Genomic DNA, 26,667 nt, shown 5'->3' with positions numbered 1-26,667 from the left:
ATCATCCCAGTACCTTGCAACTGTTGGCTCTTAACCATTGACCGCAAAGTATAAAACGGGACTTGGTGTTCCTATGCGACCATGTGCTTACTCACTACTACCTGAGCAGGGCGAAGGGGCCGTTAGCTCTGGCTACAAGGATCGGCTGGCCCGCATTGGCGATGGAACGTGAACTCGAGCTAGGGTCACCGCGACTTTAACCGAACATCCAAGAGTCTTTAAGGCGTAAGTAAACAGCTGCAATACAGAAACCCAAGTTTCGCTGAATATGGAATTGCCATGGAGAAGTCTGACTACAGTCGCAAGAAATCATTCCAATAATCCCAATCCAAGTTTGCCGAATCGGTAAGCCCCAGCGGGTCCAGAGTCTGGGAATCTGCCGCTGGCACCTGTGGAACTGGCGTAGCTTTCTGTTGCCTCTGTTCTCGAAGCAACTGGATATACCGAGGTGGGATATCGGCTTCATGACTCCCCTGGACGTTGACCAACTCCCTCCTCCTAGCCTCCCAAGCTTCCAACGTCAGATCCCCCAGCGCGACAAAGAAGGAACTTTGCGTATTCTCAATCAGTTCCGGATGATCTCCGTAGAGGTTCTCCACAAGCTTCCAAGCCAAGGTGACACGCTCGCCAGAAACCCTCTTGCGGAGATCGCTAATGATGTAGATGTAGACATCCACGGTGAACTTTGTCGTCATGTGAGCAATGAAGTGCGAGGAGAACTTGCTGCTCATGGCAATCTCCATCATTTCTAACCAAGTCACACTACAGTCAAAGACCAAGTCACCCTCTTCGCGCGTCATGAACACTTCCCCGTTGCTGTTTGCTCTGCCTCGTGGGCTGTGCACCTTGCAACGGAAGCGCGCAAGCGTGAGCCTGGTCATTGTGTATACCAGAGCGTGGAGCGGGATACTTCTATCCAGATGGCGAATGAACTTTTCGTGGTACATGGCCTCAATATGGTTAATCGCGTCATCTTCCAGCTTTGATGGCGGCTTATCCTTTCTAGGGCCATGAATGATGACATCAAAGACCTTGACAGCTGTCGTAGAAGACCTGATAATGTTGAAGATCTCATACTTCATCAATACGCAGAGCATTTCTGTTGCACCAGGGTGCTCCGGTGGTAGCTCCGTCATTTCCGGATGCAAGTCCGCGTCGTTGACGTTGAGCGGGAGGCGGACATCGCCAAACTCGCTCTCGGATGGCGGAAGTCGCATACCCGCAACCTTCACGATCCTTACTCTAGAGTCTAGCCCATTTAACTGCCACCATAGACGTATACGCATCTCGGACTCGAAGACCGATACTTTGGGATCTGGCTTTGGCCGATTCAGACCCATCTTCTGGCTGATCCTGATGGCGGCGCCGGTCAGAGTGGATGTCAGCTCCGAGTCGGGGTCAGAGAAGAGAAAGAGAACAAAGGCTTGCAAGACCTCAAAGTCTCTCGTGGTGAGGAAGTCGGCCGCTATGAGAGCACGCAGAGCGGCGGTCCGATAGCGCAGTATCAGTGTGCTCCTAGCCTCGCCAAAGGTAGCCAGGCAGCCATCAATGGTCGTTGAAGTGACAGCCAGAGTGTAAATGGCAAACAGCATGGCTGTGAGTGGCTTCGAGGCGCCAGCCGGATTCCAACTTGCGTCTAGGACCTGCTGCTGCAGAGTCGGCACATGGATGACCTTCGTCAATGGGTTGACGGCCTCGACAAAGATTTGCCAAAATCGGTAAATGTGCCTTGGGTCTAGATGCAGCTCGGAAAGCTCTGGTTGAATGGTCGTCGTCAACTCAAAAAGTGATGGCATTGGGATGTGAAGAGGGTCTTCTTTGCGCGTCAGACACTGGACAGGCGGGTAAATGAGCTGGCCATGAGTCAGATACAAGTGTTTTCATCTACAGCACAGCAACTCTTACCTCTGTCGGAAGAGTTGACCAAAGACAACTAAGGATACTTAATCAGCACACGACCCTATGTTGTACTCCGTGCTAACACTAACCGTTCTGTCGCCAATGGAATGTCTTTCAACGTCTGAGTTGTAGAGCCCTGGTGATCAAGGGGAGAAGTCGCAGAGAACATCGTCCCAGATTTGTCCTGCTTAATCTGCCCCTGAGGCCCAGATGTAATCCAGCCATGAGAATGCGAGGCAAAGTCGACATTGTGCTTCCGCATAAGATCCTCGTAAGCAGCCAAGCGCGCAAGAAGCTCCTCATCAGCCGCTCTCTTTCGCGGTCGTGGTGGAGCTGGGCCTTCGTAGAGACATTGTGCCTGCGCTTTTGTGCAATTTGAACATGGTTCAGCTTTGTCGCATTTGATCTTTCTCTTTGCGCAAAGCGAGCATGCATGCTTATGCAGCCCTTGGACAGCTGTTGGTTGCGGGGTCGTCATGGGCAGAACTTTGAAAAATGGGAGACCGGTTGGTTGAGTCGAGGTAAGTATTCATCCATGCGTATTAAAGGTCATTGGCTTTCATAAGATATTTGGACTCTCCCCGGACTTTTGGAAAATGTCCGGTTGGGCGGTTACGTTGTTGCATGTGGTGAGAGATGCGCGTCGGAATGGCGCGAAGATGTCGGGGCCCTCGGTTCTCAAAGGAGTTTAGCGCATCTCCTCGGCTTCCGTCTGATGAATCCCTCTTTTCTTACTATGTGACGCCAGACCAGTCTAACCTCTTTTAGATATTTCGGGCCCGAGATGTCTGGGAGGATCGACAGTCTAAACCCAAGATGCGTCAACAATGGCTCTGCAATGGGTCAATTTTGCCGTTTCCCGACGACGGACTTTTCAAAAGTCAGTTTCTTGAAACAAATCAATTTCCTTGCACATGTATAAAGAAAAAGGCATCCCGAGGTGGTCTTGGCTTCCTTCATGTCTCTACATCTCGACAGCCTCAACCTTACTTCAAATACCAATCACTCGATCCAACCATAGTCTAATACTTTAATCTGATTACTCCACTTCCAGTATCAAATTCGCCATCACTCCAACCAACATCTCTTAGTTCACATCAACGTCGACGGATCCTCCAATATGTCGACTCAACCAAGCACACAACCCGAACCAACAACAACAACTCTGGACGACGAGTCCAAGACTTCGACCGTTGTCGAGCCATCTCTTCACAGCGATGATAAAAAGACCGAGAAAAATATTTCAGAAAAGCTCGAGGATGGAGGAAAACCCACAGACGACACAGAGTATCCAACTGGACTCAAGTTCGCCTGTATCATGTCATCTGCTTTCATGTGCATGTTCTTGACTTCCCTAGTAAGTTGGCCGTCTTAAACTCCATCACACATAACAAGAGACGAGAACCTAATAGATTCCCAGGACCGCATGATTATCACAACAGCCATACCTCAAATCACCGACGAGTTCCATTCCGTTACCGATATAGGCTGGTACGGATCAGCGTACCTCCTTACCCAGTGTGCTTCTCAACTCCTCTTCGGCAAACTCTACACCTTCTTCAACCTTAAGGGCACGTTTCTTACTTCGATCTTCCTCTTTGAAGTCGGTTCTGCAATCTGTGGCGCGGCCCCAAATTCGGTCTCTTTCATCATTGGAAGAGCCATTGCTGGACTTGGCGCAGCTGGTATTCTCAGTGGCGTGGTAAGTCTCGGTTCTGATATTGTCCAGTTAAATCAGTCTCTAATCATCAGCTCTACAGGTCGTCATCATCGTCCACGCTGTCCCGCTTCATAAACGCCCTACATATCAAGGCTTCTTCGGCGCCATCTTTGGTGTCTCTTCTGTTGTAGGGCCTCTACTCGGAGGCGTCTTCACCTCCAAGGTCACCTGGAGATGGTGCTTCTACATCAACCTCCCCTTGGGAGGCTTGGCGGGCATCATCATCTTCCTGATTCTCGCCATCCCCGACAGAGACACCACAAAGCTTGATCTGAGGTTCAAGCTAGCGCAGCTCGACTTCTTCGGAACCGCTTTACTTATCCCTGGGTCAGTCTCCCTGATTTTGGCAATGGAATGGGGTGGCTCCACGCATTCTGTAAGTTTGTACCACCGGAAAACGACTTATTTCGGTTCTGACCGTTGCTCTTAGTGGAACAACTGGAGAATCATTCTCCTGTTAGCGCTTGCAGTCGTACTCCTAGCAGGGTTTGCATTGGTCCAGATTTTCATGCCCAAGACGGCCACGCTCCCCGGCAGAATCTTCAAGCAGCGCAGCATCCTCGCTGGTGTCTATGCTACCATCTGCAACGGATCACAATTGATGATCTTCTGTAAGTCACATGAGCAGTATCGTGCTCGCACGTTACTCAGACTAACGAATCTCAGCCTACTATCTCCCGATTTGGTTCCAAGCTATCACAGGCGTCTCCGCGGTTGAGTCCGGAATCCGTCTCCTGCCTCTCATGCTCTCAATGGTAGTAGCTACGTTGTTGACGGGCGCCCTTGTTCGTCGCATCGGCTACTACACACCATTCATGATTGGCGGAGTCTGTCTGATGGCTGTCGGCGCTGGTCTGATCTATACTTTCGAAATCGACACTGATAGCGGCAAGTGGATCGGATATCAAATCATCTACGGCTTTGGCTTGGGCTTGTCAACGCAAGCACCCAACCTCGCAGCTCAGACAGTTTTGCCGAAGAAGGATGTGCCGGTGGGAATCTCCCTCATGTTCTTTGGCCAGCTCATTGGAGGAGCCATTTTCCTCGCAGTCGCACAGAACATTCTCAACACCCAGCTGCTCGAGCGACTCTCTTCGGTTCCGGGGCTCGACGCCCAGAAGATTCTGGATAATGGTGTTACCTCTTTGACCAATCTTCCCGCCTCCATCAAGACGACAGTTCTGATTACATATAACGAGGCCATTAGACATGTATTTATAGTCGGCCTGGTCCTCTTGTGTCTCGCCATCTTTGGTGCTTTGGCTTTGGAGTGGAGGAGTGTCAGGCAACCCGAGAATAACAAGGGTGGCGGCAAGGCATAGGGGTAGTATCAAAACTTTCCGGGTAAACTCGTAGATTAAAAGGTAGAACGTAATACGCAACTCATCAGCACACGGTTGATTTCATTTCGGACGTAAACGTAGTTCCAATGGTATCAAAATCCAGTCTCATCGAAGACTCAAGTAATCTTCGGAAGTATTCTTCCGCAGGTTACTTGCAATGAGGCACTTGCGAGCTGCGCGGAAACCCAAGTCTCTCAAGTCGCGATCGGCCGTTCTAGCCGCAACTCCTGGACGCTTGGTAAACACGGGAAGATAATTGGGTACATGTGAGAGACGGGATACTGAGCATCATGACGGCCGCAAGTAGCTTTCGCTGACCAATTCCAGAGGCTTCAAAATACCATAACTCCAGTCTTCATGGAAATTTAGTAGAATGATGCAATCACTCACCGCGTGACAGTAAACGGGAATGATTGGGCAAATTCCGGTCTAGCCTTCCCCGTTCGGGACTCCCGACCGACATCCGAGGTGACACTCCGGAGTCCCGGCGAACCAAGTGGGGCACCCGACCCGGCCTCGCTTGCCGTAATCATGGAGTTATCTTGTCGAGTGGAGTTTTGGTCCGAACTCTTGATCAAGGGTGGACCATTGGCAATGGCGTGCTTTTCCAATGAAGGATATAAGGTTTTAATGAAGATGAAGACGAACCTGGCGACCATGGTTGCTTGCTTTCTTCGCTCAATCGTTCCCACCGAGCGCCAAAGCTTGTCATCAAGATGGTCAAACTGGTAAGTCAAACCCCCCACTTCCTGGCACCCCCCTGTTTCTGGCACCACAAAAACGATGGGATCACAACCCGACCTCCTCATTACTATTAACTATTGATCCTCAACCACACCCACTACAATACAGCTGCCAGCCTCACTAGGGCATTCAGAGTCGCTGGATTCAGCCGTGATAACCTCCTTTTCACCCGCTTCGATTTGAGCCCGATGGATATCCCTGATGTTCGCGAACTTCGTGTTGGGATCGATTTGAACAGTCTTCCTCTTCCTCACTGCAGCGTTGGTAACTTGAGCCCTCAGGTGAGCTAGTTGCTGCTGGGCAGCTGCCAGTTGCCAGGCCTGCTCTGTGAAGCCTTTTTTCACCTTCCTGAATAGCAGCCGTTGAGTGCTGGTATCATTGTCGAGTTGGGTGTATAAGTGCAGTTGACCGCTGAGCTCTGCCAGCTTCCTGGGTGTCGACCAGACCACTGCAGAGGAGGCAGAATCCCATGGCTCAACAGGGGTAGTTTGTTGACCATTATGGCATCGCTTTCTGCCCTGACTAGTTGGTTTGGGTGTGGTGGGCTTAGCAGGAGGCTCAGGTAGTACCATAGGGTTCATCAGGGGCTTAACCATCGCCACAGGGTGTAGACCAGTCCACTTCCAACCACTTCTGATGTTCGAGACTGATAGACCAGCAAGTCGAGCCTTCTGGTAACAGTCCAGGAAGTTCCTTTTACCTATAATGGTAGAGTCGTTCCATTGAGACAAGTAACCGAGCTCCTTCCGATAGGCTGACTTAACAGGGCTGAAGACAGACTGGTCAAGAGGCTGGAGGACATGAGAGGAGTGTGGTGGTATGAACAGTAAATGGATATTGTTAATATAGCAATTCCACATGAAGTCTGTCGTCGTATGACTCCCATGCCCATCCACAATCAGCAGTCGAGCCTCCCCCTCAGCCTCAGGCATAGTCTGTGGGATGAACACCTTCTCTAACCATTCAATGGCAGTTAAGTCTGTAGTCCAGCCATTATCTGTTGCTGTGAACTCCCACCCATCGTATGGAACGAGATGTAATGGAAACCACTGCTGTTGGACTGTCTTCCCCTTGAAAATGATAAGAGGACGAAGTGCCCTACCCAAGGCTGAGATACACTCAATGATAGAGACCCATGCCCTCGACCCAGGTTGTTTCTTGCGAACAGACGTCGTCTCAGCCATACCCAGCACTAACCCATTAGCTCCCTGACCCTCGAGGATGCCAGTCTCATCCATATTATATCTGTTGGCTGGTTTGATGTCCTTGATCTCAGGGATAGCGAGGAACTTAAACCAGTTCCTAATGACCTCAGTAGATGCCCCATTAACGCGTCTAGAATCGATAGAACGACTTCTCTGAACCTTAATGATAGGGTTCCTTCTCACAAAGGCATAGATCCAGCCTTTTCCCAGTGGTTTGGTATCCCCAGCAGCAGCCAGAACTCGCTCTGCGAATTCCTTCACCTGTTGGTGCGTTGGTGCGAGGCCCAGCGAAGCCTGAATGCGAACCCATTGTGCCGGCTTACTCTCCTGGTCAGGAGACAGCCTCTGCCAGTCAGCAAAAGCCACTTTCCTAGTCTGACCACCTTGGAGACGTAGTTGGAGGGTTGATCGTGGTATCCCATACTCCAATGAGGCTCTCTTTTGACTCTTGCCGTTTGAGATGTCCTCGAGAGCCTGACGAAGCTGATCTTCGGTATATTGAGGGATTAGATATAGAAGAAGGTATGTGCAAAAGATGAGCCCATTTGGACGCGAATTGAAAATGTTGTGATAAAAGGAGGTTGGGGGTGGGCATTGGGTTGTGGTGGATTTTCGCGTTTTTGTGGGTGCCAGAAACAGGGGGGTGCCAGGAAGTGGGGTGTTTGACTTAATAGAATGCCCCTGACAAGATGCAGAGATTGAAGTCGCAGTAATGTCGCAAGGTCAGGTGCGACCGAGGAGATAGACGAATCCGAGCGGCCTTGGCATTTGGTGTATCTCTCAACAAAGTCCTGGAGCGACGGTGCTGGTGGGTATTCCGAAGTTGAAGCGCGGACTAGGCTGACAAGGCGGATCAGCTGAACCACGTCGGGTGACATGGACACGGAGGAAACGTAATCGAGGGCCTTGGGCCCGACTTGCGAAGACGTAAAGACCCGGGACGCAGCCGGGCTGGCCACGACGATGTGGTAAATTGATCGGAGGTCAGTGATGGAGAAGATGATCTGTTCGAGGATCTCGGGCGGGAGGCCGTCGAGATTGGCAGTTACTGGTGTGCGACGCGTCATGGTGAGGAAGAATTGAGCTGCTCGGATTACATATTTCAATACTTGAGAGCTTAGAGCGTACTGCGGGCTGAGTAATCATCTTGAAGGAGTTGACGTTGCACTATGTTCGAGGGATTTGCATGTGATGATGATGATGATGATGATGTATTTAACGTCTGGTAACAAAAGGACGTGCCGGGCGCTATGCCGACATGGTCTATACTAATCTAAACTATGTTACAGGCTACCGTCTTCACCTAACGTTCCTGTTCAATGACTCGGGCAAATTTCGGAAAAGAAATTGGTCTCCTCTATCCATTCGCATAAAAGAGAGGCTCCCTTAGCAGAACCTAACAAGAAATCAATGCTTACTTTGGCCATACGTTGGCGGAGGTAGCGCGGTATAGCCTTACGTCCACGCTTGCAGAAGTAGAAATGGACTGGTGTCTTAGGTTTCCCACAGCTACAGTTAAGCAACGCATCTTAATAAGCAAATCTCTCGTGGTATGCTGCAAAGTCTCCATGATGGGATCTTGCTGCGTATAGCCTTCCTAGTAAGTGCCGAGGGAGGCGGAGTTCGGGCGGCTTGGGGTGAAGAATTATCTCGAGGTCGGCATATTGCCGAGGGCATTGGGACAGCCATTTTCTGGCAAAGGCTTGGAAGGCAGCTGCTTTAGCTTGCCTTTCTAGGTGCGCTAATGAGGGCTGTGGTTGTGATTTTGGGATTAGTTTGCAGGCTTCCTTGGCTAGAGCATCCGCTTCTTCATTTCCTGGTACTCCCGTGTGCCCAGGGCACCACCAAACATAGACCCTGCCGGGGGTTGTCCAGCTCTCTCTTTGTCTCCGAGTCCAGGAGGAAGAGAGCCTATTGAAGGCCCTAAATCTAGCCTGGCTGCTTCCTGTGCTCTGGGAGTATAGTCTAGCCGCGACTGCGACGTTGTCGAGGCAGATGTGGACGTTATCTGCTATACGAGCCGTAGGAGCCCGGGTGGCTTCCATCAGGCCGTGATACGCAGCATGTGCCTCCGCGTCATACACCTCAGTTTGGGAGCCGAGTGGTTCGGATCCGCGGAAGATCTGCCGTGTAGCTTGGTACCCTACCCAGCCTGCTCCGGCGGAGGTGCTGCTGCCGTCCGACATCTGGGACCCGTCAGTGTAGACAACAATGTCCCGCTTGGAGAAAGTTGCCATCCTGCCTGCGAAGGAGAGGGCCTGTTCTTCTTTGGTCTTATTAGGTTCGTAGCCGACCCTGGCGAGGGCTGTCTGCCAGTCCGCTAGTTGCTCCCAAGGGGGGAGTTCTAACGGATCAATGTATTCGGTATTTTTGCTTACGAGGCTTGCCATTCGTCGTAGCCGTGAGTCTGGTCCTGATTTGTCCCTGAGTCTCGTTCGGAAAGGGTGTCGCTCGTCCAGACGATGGATTCTGGTGGACGCTGTGTGGAGCTTCGCGTCCAGTATCACCTCTGCTGGGGGTAGAGCCGCCTCGCGCTGTAGGATCGGTACAGGCGTAGTTCTGTATACGGGGACCATCGCTCTAATGGCTTTGGTTTGCGTCGCGTCCAGTTGGTGTAGCAGACTACCAACGCCGTTTAAGATAGTACGTCCATTCTTTATCCGGCTCGAGGGATTTGCATGTGAGCCAGTCAGAGAGGGTGTCGTGATGGCTTCAACCATCTGTGGCCTCACTGCCCGTCACGTGACCTCGGTTACATAATCACCGAGGCCCACACTCGCTCGCATCACCTGTTTCAGAGCGAGCCTCGTACCTAATTTCTACTTCCAATGTGTAACCGTTCTCTATCACAAATCTCGATGCCCACATTGTTACCATACGACAGAGGGGTTATTTTTGTTGGCCGGGTTGCACCAGAAACACCTCAACGTCCAACAGGGATCAAAGTTCACCTGCGCCACAGTAATTATGCGCGGTAGCGGTCAAAACATGTCATCCCAAGATCACCCAGCTCACAATATCGTCGCGTCAGGACTGGCGGAGAGAATTTGGCTAGAAAAACGTATTGGGTGAGGTAGCTGAGATCAGGTTGCTACAGATTTTGACTATCTGAACGGTGGTTCTAACAGAGTCCCACCTTTCAGAAATAGAGCAACCATGATGGGTATCCAAAGCACGCTGTCTGAGTGGTTATTAGCTTGTGCATGAAGAGGTGGAAGAGAGAGAGCTCCGCTGACGTACACGTTTATAGCTTGATATTCGGTTAAGCCTAGAGAAGCCGTTTACTTCTTGCAGCAGCCGTCAAGTTCGCACTCAACATTGTTGTTCGGCTTGCCAGGGCAGAAGTTCAATCTGTCGCAAGCGCCGCAGTCAACACCACGGCGACCTGGCTGGCTGAGCGCTGGAGGAACTTCGGTATCAAGAGCAACGGCGGCGACGGAAGCGACGAAGAGGATGACGGCGGAGAACTTCATTTTGCTGGACTTTCACCGGAAAGTCTTATTTAGTAATTATATGTGGTAAAATGATGATGGTTTTGAGTGGGTTAATTGATTGTGCGCTGAAGGTGATGATTATTCATACCGTCTTGGCGGGTTTCTAAGGATATTTATTCCTTTCACCTTGCCCGCCATCTTGATATTCACATTATATTTTCTCTATTCCACCGAACCACTAATACTGCTGTCTTGTTGTTGAGTCATGGCAACAGGGGACATGAGACGGCGCCTGACATGTACGTTCTTGTCAACCCAGAGAACGGTAACGCCGTGAGGCCGCACTGAAACGCAGCAAGGTTGCAGAGGAAAGGGGCCTTGAAGAGCAACACATAATGTTAGACAGGGGCTTAAGTGACCTGCGGAAAAAGACAAACTCTATTTCAGCTCCACGAACCGCCTTCTTGGTGGCTTGGATGGCGGTTTCCACGCTGTTGGGTTCGATCATATTGCGCGCTTGGTATGAGCAAGTACTGCGTGGGTCGTGTCACATCTTCGTGTTTGCTCTATGCGTAGGCGCAGGCTCTAACTTCCACAACGTCCTATTGGTTTCCTTTTCCCATGTTAAAGTTCGACACATCAACCTCGACCTTAAAGAGAAACAGATAGATGTTGAATTCCAGGAAGGTCTCATAAGCCCAAAGCTCATACTCGATTAACATGTCTGTCGTCAACGCCAGTAAGCGAGTCCATAGGCATTGGTTTAGCTAGTCAGGCGTCTCCACTGGTTTCATCAGGACAGCGCCTCGTCAGAAAGGCCGCCCGCAACTATTCGAATTGCGGACATAGAAAGTTTGCTTGTTTGTGGGGTACGCATCCCGAGCTTGCCGAAGTCTCTGTTCGAGCCTAGATTCTAGAAGCTGCCTTTAGGGCGTTCGCCTCGTAAGGGTTGGAGACAACCCAGAGGTACATGTAGACATGGACGAGGAATATCTCCGTCGTCCTCGTCGGTAAAGTCGGCTTGTCTCAGCAGACTGTGAATGGCCAGTCTTTGTCTCTCTTTTGCTACCTCTGAAAGTCGCTGTTCTAGATTCCGTCTCCCTTCTTGGAACTCTGGTGAAGAAAGTCCGCCAATTCCGGCTCCTTGTGGTGCATACCCTCGGGAAAGTCGCTCCATATCATCGATGATGGACTTGACCAGTGCAGAAGAAGGGAAGAAGCGCTGAAGTGCAGCCAGACATAATGCCGCGCGGCTCAAGGCAAACTCTGGCGAGGGACAACCCGCCGTTCTTTGTGCTCGTGCTATGAAAAGTAGGAGCCTTGTTGCGTGATAAGCGCAAATGGCTGTGTCGAATTCGAGGAGCAGATGGGCTGTGCTGTGTTGGTTGAGGCCTGTCAATATCTGAATGATGGCGGCAGCATGTTTGAGGCAGTTCCGTTCTGCTGCGGTGATGTAGTCTATATCGACCGCTTCAAGAACCACGCGAGGTGCTGCTTCTGGGTACCCTGAAAGCAAGATTCGGTACAAGTCGCAATGCGCCTAGTGGAATGAGATATGCATGAACAGCCGCATCCTCAGCCACCGATCGCCGTCGAGAGCTTCGATGTTGCCGAAGGAAAAGTCTGTTCCGTCTGGCATCAGCGACCCAATTTCGCCCAAGTCACTTTCAAAGTCGCCAATGAGTTTCGCCAAAGGCAGGAAAGGTTGGTCGCAGAGAGTCACCCCTCTTGTCAACTTCATGATGTCCCTCCGAATTATCTCCAGCCTCACGTAGAGTCTATAGCAACTCCCATTGCCTGGGTCTCCATTATCATTGCTGAACTCGTTCTCAGAGGAGGGGTATTGCAGGTATATCGTCTCAATGGGGCATGCCTCAAACTCGGGTAAACCAACGGAGAAGTACCTCTCAGTGATCTTCAGCGACCACATGATCCGACGGCGTACCTCTTGGGCAACAAAGTCGAGATCAGGTCTTTCGTGGTTCAGTCGCATGGCAGCCGCAAATCTAGCCGCGGTAGCCGTAAGCATGAACGCTCTCTGGAACTTTCCGGTCTGCATCTGATAATTGATCACGAGCAGCAGGGCCTGTAAACGAGGTATGGTAGGGCTCTCGAGGTGCTGCCATATCTTTTGCTCCGCCGTCTGAACCCAAGACGTGGCTTTGTCGCGAGTCTGAAGATCCGAACCACAGTGAAGGGTCGCCAAAGCACAGATGGCGTGTGCCAGGGCTGAGTCAATCCTCCCCTCTCGACAGCGCTCCCTGGTCGTCTCGGGGTGCAGAAACGCATGGGATGGAAGAGGATAAACCTTCTCGAAGAAGCTTTCCACGGCGCCGGGGAGGAAGTGGCCGACTTCGACCCCGCAGGCTTCGTCTCCCTCGGTAGACGTGCTCTGCGGGGAAGATGCTCTCGCACATCGTGCCGGGGTCGGGTATGTGCACTCTCTCGCATGGCGCGCGCAGTTTGTACAGCGCGGTGACGTGCCGGAGCAGCGGACTTTCTTGTCTCGACAAGCTTTGCACGCTCGGCTGCCTCTGAGGCGTCGCGGCTTGGCGGAGATCAGTTGCCGCTGATCAAAGTCCAGTAGTCTACCGGTTTCCTCAACGGCGGCATGCGAACAATCGAGCCCAAGACGAGCACATGTTCCGCAGCGCAGTTCACTGCCACCTTCGCACTTGACCTGATTCATGTCAGTCCATGGCCACAGACCAACGGTAGTGAAATTCGGACGGACTTACCTTTCGCCACCGGCATTGAGAGCAAGTCTGACGCGTCGTGCTTGAGCCAGCTTGAAAGCAACCAACGAAAGAGTCCATCATGTTGTTGTTGAAACTATGGCATCCTGGCACTTCATTGTCGTCCTCGTCTCATGTTGCAGCGCCCTGCCGCAACTCAGCGTCGTTCGGTTCCGTGGGTTTGTGATAGAAGCTAATGATATTTCTATGCCATAAAAGTTGGAGCTGAACCAGGCATGATATGTCGGAGGTGTCGTTTGACTGAGCCGGCGGGATGAACATTGGAGAATGGACATTGGGAAAGGTCTGGATTTCGTCTTCTCACATGACGTCCCTTGTCCTCGCCACCGGGCTTCTTGAATGATTCTCCGGATCCCTCTACAAAGTGCAAACATGAATGCGGAGGGAGTCTACACTTTACCTACTCGAGCTAGACTGCCATGACGCGAGGAGTGGATAGGGTAACGACATCCAGGAATGGACCTCGGCGAGCCAGTTACGGGACTCGACGAGCGGTTGATCCTTGTCGGCGTCAACGAACCCTTGCTGGGAGATCGGGTCCACCTCTCCACCTTGATTCTCTGCGATTTCAAGCTGACTGTGACTTCCTAGATTCTTCATCATCGCGCCAAGACAATGGTCTTGAGCTTCAAGTAATTCGATGCGACCAGACGATGCGCCAATGATTGGAACAAACTCTAGAATCTTAGGATTATATCAGGGTTTGGCCCTTGCCCTACAACCTCAATCATGAAGCCGACTACTCTAGTTACTCGTTCGAGGTGGAATGGTCTGCGTTCTGCCTCACAACTTACTCGCCAAATTAGCCGACGCACCCGGATCACCACCTCTCGGATGAACAGGCTCGTCTCCAATTTGTTCCATCTTCAACTCCAGCAATCGTGTCATATGCTTCACGGTATCATAATAAGCCGGATCATGATAAACATTAAACAACTCCAACGGATCCTTCTCGCAGTCAAACAGCTCCCACTCCTTATCCTTCTCCCCACTGCAGCAACTGGCGGAAGGATTCGCCTTGCATGTAGCTCGGGATGTGAAGATTTGCAAAATCGAGGAAGGTAGGCGCAAAGCCGACATTGCCGATGATGTCGTCGCATACGGAACCCTTGGCGATTCCCGCGGGATATCGAATGATGAAGGGCATCTGGAAAGACTCCTCGTACATGAATCGCTTGTCGAACCAGCCGTGCTCGCCGAGGAAGAAACCCTGGTCGGAGGTGTAGATCACAATGGTGTTTTCCGCGAGTTCGTTGGACTCGAGGTAGTCAAGCATTCGCCCGACATTGTCGTCGACAGACTGGATGGTACGCAGGTATCGCTGCATGTACCTCTGGAACTTGAAATGGGCGAGGTCGTCTTGACTCTTGAAGGTGAACACCGTTCCGTCTTCGTTATCGATCAGTCTCTTGGCGTCGATGGGAATCTTGCGCTGCGCAGAGCCAGCCTCCTGGACGACGCGCTCGCCGACCTTGTTGCCGCCGTCTGGCTGCACGAGTCCCAGGTCCTGGTACGTCATGTCTTCAGCCACGCGCATCTTTGCAACCTTTGCAGCCTTTGCGCGGTTCTTGTAGTCGTCGTCGTATGTCTCGGGAACGCGTATCGGATCTTTATACAGGTCTTTGTGCTTCTCGTCGCGCTCCCACGAGCGGTGTGGCGCCTTGTGGTGGCACATTAGGAAGCAGGGCTTGTCGGTGTCATTGGTCTTTGAGATCCAGTCGAGGCACTTGTCGGTGATGATGTCCGTAACGTAGCCGTCTTCGATCTTCTCGCCCGTTGGCTCAATGAACTCGGGGTCCCAGTAGTTTCCCTGTCCGGGCAGGACAGACCAGTAGTCAAAGCCGGTGGGCTCATGTGGTCTGCCCTCGCCCAAGTGCCACTTCCCGACCATCGCAGTCCTGTATCCGCCGGTGCGCATATACTTCGCAACGTTCGGCAAGTGCTTGTTGATGTTGTCGTTCAGCGTCATGACGCCGTTGACATGGTTGTGCGTGTCAGTGAGAATAGCCGCACGGGACGGAGTGCAGATGGAGTTGGTGACATAGCAGTGGTTGAACTTCATCCCCTCCGCTGCGAGACGGTCAATATTCGGCGTGTGATTGATGCCAGCCCCGTAAGCGCTGATGGCCTTAGAGGCATGATCATCAGCCATGATGAAGACGATATTGGGTCTGGAGTTCGTCATTTTCGCTATTTGCGATAGAGAGATCAGCAACGGAAAAGGGTTGAGAAGCGGGAGAAGCAAAAGACACTCCAGTTGCTCGGAGGGTTTTAACGGCAACAGGTGACTGGACCGATAAAGCTTGGAATAGCTCCAGCCCTGGAACAATGCCCCTCCAAAGCTATGCCCCATGATCTCACCCATTAGCAATGAACCTCCTCAAGGAGTGTGGAATACGTGTTGACGCGGATTCAACATGGCATGTCACCCAGCCGAAACATCTTCAAAGGTATTTCTCGGGGTACCAATTAGAACGGAAGACCGGCACCCCTGTGCTTCGCCGGAGCTTACCCCATACGGGTCTCCCGGAGGCTTCGGTAGTCGGTCCGGCAACGTAAAGGGGAAAGTAGGGACACATCCGGCCTTGAGGCCATCACAAATTGAGCGTCCCGGCCGACTACCGGCATCCACACTCTCATTGAAGAGTGAAACCAGCGGGTCTTTTTCTGTTTGTCCATGGCTGACCCTAGCTCTCGGGAACAAGGGGCATATGGCGTGCTGGGAGCGTTCTTGAAATGGCTCGAGGAATTCGTTTGTTTAATCCTGTGATAGTCGGCCATTGGACGATTTAGAATTGCGTGCTGAGCCGCCGACGACAAATTGGTCAGAGCCGTTTTATTCTATGGACTTTTCGTACGTACCTCATCCAATAGATAAAGTCTCAAGTCTCGAGGTCTGGTGTCTAGTGTCCGAGGTGCCTGCCTCTCCGTACATAAGAGTGGCCGTTGCCTTTGAAGATCTGTCGTAGGGTATATATGGCGTTAATTGCTGCCCGTAATAAACGGCGTCGTTTTTGCGACAAGATCACCTAACGACTGCTCGGTAAATCAAACGAGTCTTGACTGCCGAAAGATCGCCTTTCAGAATGTCGAAACTGGAAATATTTTAAGCATTTTACCTCGTAGCTTTATGCTGCGTTGGTTCATTCTTGTTTGCATACGACACCGGTATCATTGGTGGCATCCTCACCTTCCAGGGCTTCCAGGAGGACTTTCGTTATGGCCCGTCCCAGAAGGCCACCGTCGGGTCGAAATCTACAAGTTTGTTGCAGGCAGGAGGTAGGCCACTAGTGACCCTTACTTTGGTCAGAGGTTCTCTGCTAACCGTGTCAAAACACCCAGCCTTCTTCTCCTGCTTCTTCATCTGGCCTTTTACTGCGAAATACGGCCGTAGATGGTCAATCAACCTCGCCTCGATAATATTCTGCGCCGGCGCAATCGTCCAAACGATCAACACCCACTCTCTAGCCGCCTTCTACGTCGCACGAGTTGTCAGTGGTATCGGCGTCGGCATGGCTACAGTCGTGATTCCCATGTACTCGGCAGAGATGGCCCCCAAAAACATCCGCGGGATGCTCGGCAGCATGTTTCAATTCTTCTTCACGATGGGTGTCATGACGTCGTATTTCATCGACTATGGCGTGAGCAAGCATGTCAAGTCATCTACCAGACAGTGGCAGATCCCTGTTGGGTTACAGCTTGTTCCTGGAGCAATTCTCGGGTTGGGAATGTCGTTTTGCAAAGAGAGTACACGATGGTTGGCCAAGACTGGGCAGAGGGAGGAAGCACTGCAGTCTCTCATTTGGGTCCGTGGCGGTGATGCGCCTGAAGTACAAGAAGAGTAAGTTTTTCGGTTCCTCGAAAATTGACATGGATATTGACCAGACCGCAGATTTGCCGAGATCATTGCCAGTATAGAACAAGAGAGAAATCAAAAAGAGGGACTCACTTGGAGAGAATTGATCCAGCCTGTCAACCGCTACCGCATCTTCCTCATCATTGTTCAAAAGTGTACATTATAGACTGCCTGACTTGTCGTACGCTATAATGGCGGCACGGCACATCATATGCCCAAAGGGCGCTCTGGTTGATCGGAGCTTAGTTACATAGATAGCTGGGCACCTGTCCCTGATGATGTAAAACACCACTACTACTACTACTACTACTGTTCTGCAAATCGGTACAGACTTCTCCACGATTTATCTTACAGGTTTTTAGCTTCGGCAACATACATCCCCTAGGCGTGCAACTTACCGGCAATACATCTTTGGCCTATTGTAAGAACCGATACCCAGGCTTCGACAATCCCTATTCTCTGTCACTATTTTTTGTCACTGACAAACCATTCACAGACGCCCCGCAAGTCTTCGCAGCCGTTGGCGCAGGACAGAATAACCTCCTCATCACAGGCTTCTTCGGCCTAGTCAAGGTCGTGTCGTGTCTCTTCTATCTTCTTTTCCTCGTCGAACGCATCGGACACCGCGGCTCGTTGTTGGGTGGAGCATTCATAATGGGGACGTACATGCTCATCATCGCCTGCCTCACCGCAACCCACCCGCCCAAGTCCGTAGACCAGGGCTTGACCTCGACGGCCATTGCCTCAATGACAATGATCTACCTTGAAGCCATGTCGTACAACATCTCATGGGGCCCAGCAACATGGGTAAGTTTTATCATTTTCTTCTCCTTTGGAAATGGACAGTTACGGACTGACCATAATTCAGGTCTACATGGGCGAAATCTTCCCATCCAGAATCCGCGAAGCCGGAATCGCCATCGGAACTTCAACACAATAGCTTTTCAACTTTGTCTTTTCTCAGGCTACGCCACACGCCGTTCGAAATCTCGGGTGGAAGACATTTCTGATGTTTTGCATCTTCAATTGGGCACTCGTGGTATTTGTCTGGTTCTTCATCAAGGAGACGAAAGGAAAATCTCATGAAGAGATGGACGCATGTAAGTTTCTTGCACGACGATTCCTAGTAACATCAGGCCGAATGCTAATATAGGTGCACCAGTATTGTCTGGAAAGTCTATCAGCAACGACACAGAGAATTCTGTCGAGAAGCACGCCGAAGAGAGGGAGCCCAATCCAGTCCTCAGAAATATCAGTGATAAGCTTCAATGAGAGTAAGCGTCATTTTCAGCATCATTCAGGAGCTACAAATCTCTCGCGACGAAGAATGCTTGCTAGGAAAGAGAGTCGAGTCAATGATACAAATAACGATTTCCAAACCTTCGCTCTTTCCACTAGTCAATGTTTAACGCATTTATAAAACCTCAATGTTCGCTATTGCACCCAACCCACCCACAAGTGACAGAAAGCTCCTTTCATCCTAGTGTCCAACGACGTCAAGAAGCTCCAGAAAGTCCTGCGTGTCATACTCCAAGACGCTACCCAGTCTCCATGTCACTACCATTTTACGTTTTCTGCCGCATATGCCGACTTTGTGTCTTCTACAGGCCCCTCCGTCATCACAGTGACACCAAGCGGGCTTCTCGATCGTCCGTATCGGGGATAGGGCATTCGAGAGCGTTGTCGATGGCGGGTCCGACTCTGCCGCAAAGGCTCTCGGAGCATTTTGCGAAGATATGTTCGGTTCCACTCGTGCGCATCTTCCCACTCGCAGAACTCTTGCAATTCGCGGAACTGATACCAGGTACCCTCCAAGAATCCGACCGAGATGGGGGATGGCTTCTTCACAACACCGGGTGTTACCACTTGCTGTTGATCGTCTTTGTGTGTCATGGCAGATTCAGATGAGCCTTCAAGTTGTGCCGCTTCAAGGGACCCGTCGTCTTCTCTCCGTGGCACACCTTCGATGATACTCTCAACATTCTCCACATGCTCGATATGAACCCCTGGGGGAAACTTCTTCCCGGAATTCCCTTGCTCTGTTGCTAGCAGTGCGCCACCCATTTGGATGTGAGCTTCTGGCTCGAACGGGGTTCCCGAGGTCGCTGTCTCTGGAGTTGATGTGCCCTCTAGTTTGCGAGCTTTAGTCTCTGATTCGCCCAGCACATCTTCCATCTCTGCATCACGCTGCTCAAGGTCTTCGGCATCGCCCATAGATGTATCTGAGTTGCTGGATTCTGTTTTCGGTGTCTTGTGGTTGTCTTGATTGGATCCGATGTTTGTGGCTGCAAACAACCACAAGAGAGTATTCATATCTGAACGATGGTCCGCTGGGTCATTCTCGTCGGGTGGTTGATAAATAAAGGGTATTCGTTCCTCGACCTCTTTTCCTTTTCCGCCTTTCGAACCCCTTTCGGAACCTTGTTCTGATGAATCATCCCAAAACTCCATGTCATCTTCTGCTCCCTCCGCCAGATCCCAGTCGGAATCATACGACACCTCCAGATTGGAGGCGGCGAACTCGGTAACCACGTCAAGACTGGCTCGTTCCAACGCCCCTTCGTATGCCCTTTCGAATATTTTGGCCTGCCTTCTGGCATCCCTGACCCGCATCGTGCGCAGTGTTGAGGAAAACATGACTGTGTAGGATAAAGGCTATATCTGGCGCGTGGATATAGATGCTGGGGATGGTCGTCGGGTACGAGGGATGCGGGATCTGGCTCGAGGCCGACTGATGTATGTGGATGGTTTGATGTTGAAGGTCGGATGCCGTTGTTGGGCGACCACCGGAGGGGGTGGAACTGGAAATCGCCTGTTTCGCTGGCGGTTTCCAAACACGGGAAAGAAACTGTCGAGGAAATTACGTGGTATTGTCTTTCCTTTAGAATTTTGGTGGTGATGCTTCTTGCCTGGGTTTTGACTGTTTGTGGGATGACTCCTTCCGCTTGACCCAAGCAAACTACCTTACTTTAGGTACTCTGCAAAGTTCAAGCCCTGGTGACTGCCACTTTTTTTTTTTCATTCTCTTGCCGAACAGAAGTCTGAGGATCTCAATGAACATAACTCTTGTCGCGATGTGAAAATTTGCCTCAAGTATTCACTGCATGCTTCACTTGGCTCTTGGTAGTGAATCACAATTTGAGCTTCCGTCTGAAGACTGACAGTGAATGTGAACCAAGTCATCTGGAAATGACATATAGGTGTTTGCAAATACACTCATCGCATTTCAAGTTCGTCGCATCTTCACTTTCGTCACATCTCTCATGTGATATGGAGTTAAGTAGAGTGAGATCAGTCCAGCTACTGCAAATGTCCATGTTAGGTATGTAGCCTTGCAAATATTTGTATACTATAGGGAAATTAAGGTTTGAGGTAGATGTCATATTTTCATTCCAGAGTTCTGAGGCCTTTGAGCTAGAAATAAAAATGATCAGGTTCTCGTTTGAACAGTCCATTTTCATTCACCTTCTCAATCATCATGAATAACTTGCATCACCGTATAGTGAGTTTCACGTCCAGGCTGTGGTTAATACTCTACGCCATGGCTTTTGAAATATACCTCCTATAATTGTACGCCAAGTGATGTTTAAACAGTTCCTTCTTCTCGATTTCTCCCAATTGTTACAAAGAATCTCCCAAATCTCTCATTCTTTCTCTTCATTCTTTCATTCCTCCATTATTTCGTTCTAAAAGCCCTGAGATGGTTCCCGCCTTATATCTTTATGCCATCAGGGACAATGAAGGCGCAGTCATCCCTTGCACTCGCCATTCTCAGCCAAGCTCATACACAACATGTGACAGGGCGATAAGTATCATGCTGCATCACCAATAGTCCACGGACGCCCTCGGAAGGCTCAGAGTCCATAGCATAGAACTGATCTTCCATGAGACTCCTCATCCTTCCGGCCTCCTCCGTGTCGATGCCCTCACCCTGCTGAGATTGATCAAGTCGGAAGAATTTTCACTGTTGCGCTGACCTTCCAACTTTTTATTCGTCAGTCAAGGTCTCTTTCTTGAAACTTTCCACCTCCCCAGCGGCCATCTCCACCCATATTTTCGATTCGCCCTCGAAATTTTCGCGAATTCGCCGAGATCATCAATCTCATACTTCTCTCACTTCATTTCTTATTCAAGAATGGACGAACGAATCAAGATTGAGTACCGCTTACTTAAGCATCGCCGGCGCGTCAACATCATCGCAGCGAAGGCTAGAAGACTCGCTCGGGACGGTATAAAGTACCGAATCTATCACAAGACTACCAACAGCACTCGACCCAGCACTCGCGAGCCAGAGGCGATCATCGATATCAGTGGACTTGATCAAATCATCAGTATCGATAAGCGCCGACGTCGCGCTGGCGTCGAACCCAACGTGTCAATGGAGGCTCTGGTCACGGCCACCCTCAAGCACGGCCTCATTCCCGCAGTTGTCCCTGAGTTCACCGGCATCACCGTTGGCGGCGCCTTTTCCGGCACTGCGCTCGAGAGTTCCTCATTCCGATACGGTCACTTCGGAAAGTCTGTGACTTCTGTCGAGGTCATCCTTGGAAACGGCAACATTGTCACCGTCTCGCCCGTCGAGAACTCGGACCTCTTCAGCAGTCTCTCGAGTCTCTGGTGCTTGTGGCACCCTCGGTATCTGCACGATTCTCGAAATCAAGCTTGTTCCAGCTCGTCAATTCGTCGAGCTCAAGTATCTCCCAGTCCATTCCGCAGCCGAAGCTCTCAATTCGATCAAGGACTACACCGCCAACACCTCGTTCATTGATTTCGTCGACGGTATAATGTTCGGCCCCAACGACGGCGCCGTTATCATTGGCACCATGACTGATGAGAAGAAGTCGGGCATGCCCGTCACTCGTTTCAGCCGAGTCCATGATCCGTGGTTCACTCTTCACGTGCACGAGTCTGTACCCCACGTCCGAGACGCTGACTGCAAGCTATGCGCGTTCTCCGAATCACGCTCAAGCTACAAGAGTAGCATCATCACCGAACTGGTGCCGATCAAGGATTATCTCTTCCGATACGACCGAGCCGCATTCTGGATGGGAATATATGGGCGCAATCCCAATGTCTTCAACGGTGTTACCCGCTTTATGCTGAACCCCCTGATGAAGGCGAAGTCCTTGTACGCTGGTCTTCACCACAGTGGCCAGGGCCAGTCCTTTTTCATTCAGGACATCACGCTTCCGGAGAATACTGTGAGGGCCTTCATCGACTGGACTAACGAGAAGTTCGGCATCTATCCCCTCTGGATCTGCCCTGTTAGAGCCGCAACCGACAGCAGTTCCCGCAGCAATCGTCACAGGATCTCCGACATGCTCGTCAACGTAGGTGTCTGGGGTCTCAAGACCATCCGCGGGCCCGATGACATCCCGAGCCTTGACGGCGCCGAGGCTTTTCAAGAGTTTGTCCGTGACAACAGGGCCATCGAGCAGGCGACTCGCGACCTGGGTGGTGCGAAGATGCTGTATGCCACCAACTACTACACGGAGGAGGAGGAATTTTGGAGAATTCACGACAAGGAGGCGCACGATGAGCTTCGAGACAAGTGGGGTGCCTCCGGCCTCCCCAGCCTCTGGGACAAGCTCGGCAATCCCAATCCGACCTACAAGGAGAAAAGCTCTCGTTTCAAGGTCGTCATGAAGACTCTCCTGAAGCGCAACTATCTCCTCAAGAAGTGACAAGCGAGCGGGCAAGACACAAGGCGAGAATTAAAGGACTGGGATGAGGTCTGAGGATGAGGCAGCATTCAATCAGCACTTTGTCTGAATACGGGACGAGGTCTTAGGGTCAATATGGAAAAGAGTTGGTTTGATGATAGTCGGAAGACGTAATGGCAGGGGAAAAGAAGCGAATGGGGGAAAGATATGTGTTTCGCGAGCACTAGGTTCGTGGCTGGACGCATTCTCTCCAACAGACAGAGAGACAGAAGAGAGCATTATCAGATCGGTAGTGGATAGGAAATCCACATAGTAAACGTCAAATTCCTTCTCTCCCGTGACTGACGTCCAGGGTTCCCCACAGAATCGTCGGGATCGAGGCGTCTCCGAACATCAGACGATGTAATAGGTGTTTGGATTTGGCGGGGTTTGAACGCACGCAGATCTCCAGATCCCGGAGATCCACAAACGGCGATGGACCCCGGCCAGCTGCACGTTTGGAACCGTGCCGCTGCCGGGAAGACGGGAACTAAATTAAGGACACCCACAAGATCTCGCCTGATCGACCCGGAGGAAAACGGCAGTCGGGGTGGTGTTTACGTCAGAGGGAACATGCCATTCTGCAACGCGGCTTTTGCCCAGCTTTCCCGTGACTCCCGGACGAAGTTCGCATGGCTCGGAATTACTCCCAAGGGGACTGCTTAATGCACGTCCTCCGAGTCTTTACTACCTGCCACTTGTGAGTAGCGATGTTAGTATCCGCATTGCCTGAGTCGTGTCAGAGCCCATCCGGTTGTTTACCGCTCGTCAACTCGGAACTTCTCGAACATCAGTTACGCCACAAAGGGATTGGCGGCCTATGGAAATGAACTGTGCAACAGAAACTTGCTCGACTCGGGCCCGAGTGCCCGGGTCGCATCAACAACCACCACCACAGACGGCGTTTGTAGCGTAAGCGAACAACGTACAGCACATCAACGTTGATGAACTCTGAACTGCAAGTGACCAAAAGCGTTCTGCAAGATGGTTCGCAAAGCCCGACGGCGAAGAACTGGACAATCCATCTCAACAAAGTCAGTTTCTAGGGGAAGAAGAAACCATAAAAAGGCTTCAACATCACCACTTGGTTCATCTCTTGTTCCTTCCAGACCATCACACTCATACAAGATCATCAATCATCAGGACTACTAGTCTCATACAACTATCAACTCAACTTACTTCGAACCTTTTCGATACCAACAATTCGTCATCATGCCTATCACCAAGTACAAGGCCGCCGCCGTCACCTCCGAGCCCGGTGTAAGTCTCAATACCATATTCCCTCCTTTCCACAATAATACTGACTTTCCTAGTGGTTCGACCTTGAGGGTGGTGTTCAGAAGACCATCAACTTCATCAACGAGGCCGGCCAGGCTGGCTGCAAGCTTGTTGCCTTCCCCGAAGTTTGTAAGTCACTTCGCCTAACCCTAAACATCTTCAACATTCTAACACCTCTCCAGGGATCCCCGGTTACCCCTACTGGATGTGGAAGGTCACCTACCTTCAGTCCCTCCCCATGCTCAAGAAGTACCGTGAGAACTCCCTCCGCGTCGACTCTGAGGAGATGCGCCGCATCCGTCGCGCCGCCCGCGACAACCAGGTCTTCGTCTCCATGGGTTTCGCCGAGCTTGACCACGCCACCCTCTACCTCGCCCAGGTCTTCATCGACCCCACCGGCGCCATCATCAACCACCGCCGCAAGATCAAGCCCACCCACGTTGAGAAGCTCGTGTACGGTGACGGCTCCGGTGACACCTTCATGTCCGTCACCGAGACCGAGATCGGCCGCGTCGGCCAGCTCAACTGCTGGGAGAACATGAACCCCTTCCTCAAGTCCCTCAACGTCTCCCAGGGCGAGCAGGTCCACGTTGCCGGATGGCCCATCTACCCCGGCGTCCAGCGCCAGGTCTCCCCTGACCCGGCCACCAACTACGCCGACACTGCCTCCGAGCTCGTCACCCCCGCCTACGCCATCGAGACCGGCACCTGGGTCCTCGCTCCCTTCCAGCGCCTCTCCGTTGAGGGTCTCAAGAAGAACACCCCCGAGGGTGTCGAGCCCGAGACCGATCCCTCAGACTACAACGGCCACGCCCGCATCTACAAGCCCGACGGCAGCCTGGCTGTCCCCAAGCCCGACAAGGACTTTGACGGTCTCATGTTCGTCGACATCGACCTCAACGAGACCCACCTCACCAAGGTCCTTGCTGACTTTGCCGGCCACTACATGCGCCCCGACCTCATCCGTCTCCTGGTCGACACCCGCCGCAAGGAACTAGTCACCGAGACCGACCCCCAGGGCGGCATCGCTTCCTACAGCACCGCCCACCGCCTCGGCCTGGACCGCCCCCTGGACTCCAAGCCTGAGCTCCACGAGCGCGACGAGCAGGAGACTGCCAAGCGCATCTCCAAGGAGCCTGCCGCCAAGGCTGTCAAGAAGCTCTAAATGCTTCAGCTGGCTTTTGGTAGCAACCCGGATCACTGAACACTGGTATCCGCCTGTAATATTCTCCTTTGTACTTTAGACGACGATTAGACTGTACATAGAAAATCTCATCTCGGGTCTTTTGGCCTCTTTGAAACAAAAGTCTACAACTGATGACTACCTTATTGAGTATGTTTCTGAAAGTGCGCCAAGCTCCCCGTTTGCTCCGATGAAAAGCTACTATTGATCCGCTCAACCTTGTCTCCTTTCACGTCTCCAGAACTCACACTCTCCCCGTTGAGGCGAGCAAGTTTTCCGGCCCCACGTTGCGACTTCGAGATGATCGGCCCACCACAGACGGCGCGGGGTTTGAAACTGAGGGGCAAACCTTTTGTCTCCGTTGCTTTCCGCTGCCATCCTATGGCACCAAAATATCCGTGCTTCAGCACCTTTGACTAAGACAACGGAAACATTTCGTAAAGTTTCCGAGATCTTGTGGTATTAAAGCATCACAGTGATAACAGCATCAGCATCTGCGTCTTTGCTACCAATCAACCCGCCTCGCATGATCACAATGTTGGCAAATATCCTGCTACCATGGGTTTTCATGACCATCTCCTTGGTCTACCTATGGCTCACCATCTTCAAACTCGCCATCACCGGTGACTTCAAGACCCTTCTGTCCTGGTCCGCACTCAAAGAGGCCTGGTTCGGCGAGTTCTGGAAATTCATGGGGCCCAAAGCCAAAGCCAGCGCCGAGGACAAAGTCATGCCACTCCTCGAGGGCCGGATTCGTAAAGGGCGGGTATCCGAAAGGGGGGCCAGCAAGCCCATCGAGGGTGTTGTCCTCGAAATTGGAGCCGGGAGCGGGATGTGGACTCAATCGCTCGCCACCGTCGTCCGAGCCGCAAAAGCCGAGTCCCGTGCAGCCCCGACCAAGATCTACGGCGTTGAGCCGAACCCGGTGTCCGCTGCATCGCTGAAACGACGTGTCGAGGAGGTCGGCTTGAAGGGAACTTATCAGGTTGTGCCAGTGGGCATTGAAGATCTTCAAAACGAGTCGGCCTGGGGCGGACGTATCGAACCTGGTAGCGTCGACTGTATCATGACCGTTCAGTGTCTCTGCAGTATTCCGGAGCCTGAGAAGAACATACGACTGCTTTACAACTACTTGAAAAAAGGTGGTCGGTGGTATGTCTTTGAGCATGTCAAGGCGGAGCAAGGGCTTCTCATCCCACTTTTTCAACGTTAGAACCCTTCTTCTCGATACTTACCTTTAGGTGCATAGGTGACACTGACGTTTCTTTTCAGGCTTCACAAACATCTTCTGGGAGCACATGATGGGTTCTTGTCAATTGTGCCGATCGACGGGGCAAACCTTGCAGAGTGTTGGCTCGTGGAGTGATGTGGACTTGGCTCAGCCAGCGGGTGAGTCGAGTAGCGATGTGATCCCCCATGTCGTGGGAGTCCTCACCAAGTAGTCGGTTACTCGAAGCTGCTTTCAGAGTAGGAATCGAGGTGAAAGAGTCTAGAATGACATCAAAGGTGGCCCCGTGCATCAATCATGGAAACTACGTGATCCCCTT

General features: G+C 51.6%; 10 protein-coding genes across 10 annotated transcripts; 5 read left to right on the top strand and 5 right to left on the bottom strand.

Moving 5' to 3' along the window:
- Positions 1–48: 48 nt before the first annotated feature.
- On the bottom strand, positions 49–2,474 carry BDP81DRAFT_440877 (fungal-specific transcription factor). Its single transcript, XM_060591554.1, has 3 exons — positions 1,989–2,474; positions 1,906–1,933; positions 49–1,853 (listed from the first exon to the last, which is right to left on the bottom strand). Exons 1-3 carry the CDS (start codon positions 2,375–2,377, stop codon positions 294–296), a joined length of 1,977 nt encoding a protein of 658 aa, XP_060438804.1. The 5' UTR covers positions 2,378–2,474; the 3' UTR covers positions 49–293.
- Positions 2,475–3,316: 842 nt separating this feature from the next.
- Positions 3,317–4,941, top strand: BDP81DRAFT_333585 (major facilitator superfamily; the record flags this gene model as incomplete). The annotated part of the gene is made up of 4 exons (XM_060585678.1): positions 3,317–3,601; positions 3,660–3,995; positions 4,050–4,230; positions 4,286–4,941. Coding segments are annotated over 4 exons (1,458 nt in total), but the record flags the coding sequence as incomplete, so codon positions are not given.
- A 4,820-nt stretch (positions 4,942–9,761) lies between these two features.
- BDP81DRAFT_440873 (uncharacterized protein) lies at positions 9,762–10,479 on the bottom strand. Its single transcript, XM_060591553.1, has one exon. The coding sequence runs from the start codon at positions 10,382–10,384 to the stop codon at positions 10,193–10,195; it is 192 nt and encodes a 63-aa protein (XP_060438802.1). The 5' UTR covers positions 10,385–10,479; the 3' UTR covers positions 9,762–10,192.
- Positions 10,480–11,885: 1,406 nt separating this feature from the next.
- BDP81DRAFT_400039 (uncharacterized protein) lies at positions 11,886–13,164 on the bottom strand (the record flags this gene model as incomplete). Its single annotated transcript, XM_060588637.1, has 2 exons — positions 11,886–13,025; positions 13,084–13,164. The coding sequence occupies 2 exons, from the start codon at positions 13,162–13,164 to the stop codon at positions 11,886–11,888; spliced, it is 1,221 nt and encodes a 406-aa protein (XP_060438801.1).
- A 913-nt stretch (positions 13,165–14,077) lies between these two features.
- Positions 14,078–15,253, bottom strand: BDP81DRAFT_400038 (alkaline-phosphatase-like protein; the record flags this gene model as incomplete). Its single annotated transcript, XM_060588636.1, has 1 exon — positions 14,078–15,253. The coding sequence occupies one exon, from the start codon at positions 15,251–15,253 to the stop codon at positions 14,078–14,080; it is 1,176 nt and encodes a 391-aa protein (XP_060438800.1).
- A 265-nt stretch (positions 15,254–15,518) lies between these two features.
- On the top strand, positions 15,519–18,229 carry BDP81DRAFT_476160 (uncharacterized protein; the record flags this gene model as incomplete). Its single annotated transcript, XM_060594762.1, has 8 exons — positions 15,519–15,770; positions 15,895–15,955; positions 16,228–16,942; positions 16,994–17,102; positions 17,312–17,378; positions 17,454–17,764; positions 17,922–18,057; positions 18,120–18,229. The coding sequence occupies 8 exons, from the start codon at positions 15,519–15,521 to the stop codon at positions 18,227–18,229; spliced, it is 1,761 nt and encodes a 586-aa protein (XP_060438799.1).
- Positions 18,230–18,463: 234 nt separating this feature from the next.
- Positions 18,464–19,594, bottom strand: BDP81DRAFT_506905 (uncharacterized protein; the record flags this gene model as incomplete). The annotated part of the gene is made up of 1 exon (XM_060595675.1): positions 18,464–19,594. The coding sequence occupies one exon, from the start codon at positions 19,592–19,594 to the stop codon at positions 18,515–18,517; it is 1,080 nt and encodes a 359-aa protein (XP_060438798.1). The 3' UTR covers positions 18,464–18,514.
- A 1,498-nt stretch (positions 19,595–21,092) lies between these two features.
- Positions 21,093–22,641, top strand: BDP81DRAFT_455104 (uncharacterized protein; the record flags this gene model as incomplete). Its single annotated transcript, XM_060593030.1, has 2 exons — positions 21,093–21,650; positions 21,697–22,641. 2 exons carry the CDS (start codon positions 21,093–21,095, stop codon positions 22,639–22,641), a joined length of 1,503 nt encoding a protein of 500 aa, XP_060438797.1.
- Positions 22,642–23,495: 854 nt separating this feature from the next.
- BDP81DRAFT_506900 (carbon-nitrogen hydrolase) lies at positions 23,496–25,349 on the top strand. Its single transcript, XM_060595674.1, has 3 exons — positions 23,496–23,919; positions 23,973–24,066; positions 24,120–25,349. The coding sequence occupies exons 1-3, from the start codon at positions 23,872–23,874 to the stop codon at positions 25,100–25,102; spliced, it is 1,125 nt and encodes a 374-aa protein (XP_060438796.1). The 5' UTR covers positions 23,496–23,871; the 3' UTR covers positions 25,103–25,349.
- A 306-nt stretch (positions 25,350–25,655) lies between these two features.
- BDP81DRAFT_333571 (S-adenosyl-L-methionine-dependent methyltransferase) lies at positions 25,656–26,562 on the top strand (the record flags this gene model as incomplete). Its single annotated transcript, XM_060585676.1, has 2 exons — positions 25,656–26,328; positions 26,393–26,562. The coding sequence occupies 2 exons, from the start codon at positions 25,656–25,658 to the stop codon at positions 26,560–26,562; spliced, it is 843 nt and encodes a 280-aa protein (XP_060438795.1).
- Positions 26,563–26,667: the final 105 nt, after the last annotated feature.

Source organism: Colletotrichum phormii (assembly GCF_030913505.1).
Source record: "Colletotrichum phormii strain CBS 102054 chromosome Unknown BDP81scaffold_33, whole genome shotgun sequence".
NCBI classification, from domain to species: Eukaryota; Fungi; Ascomycota; class Sordariomycetes; order Glomerellales; family Glomerellaceae; genus Colletotrichum; species Colletotrichum phormii.
This window is presented reverse-complemented; position numbering and strand designations above follow the sequence as displayed.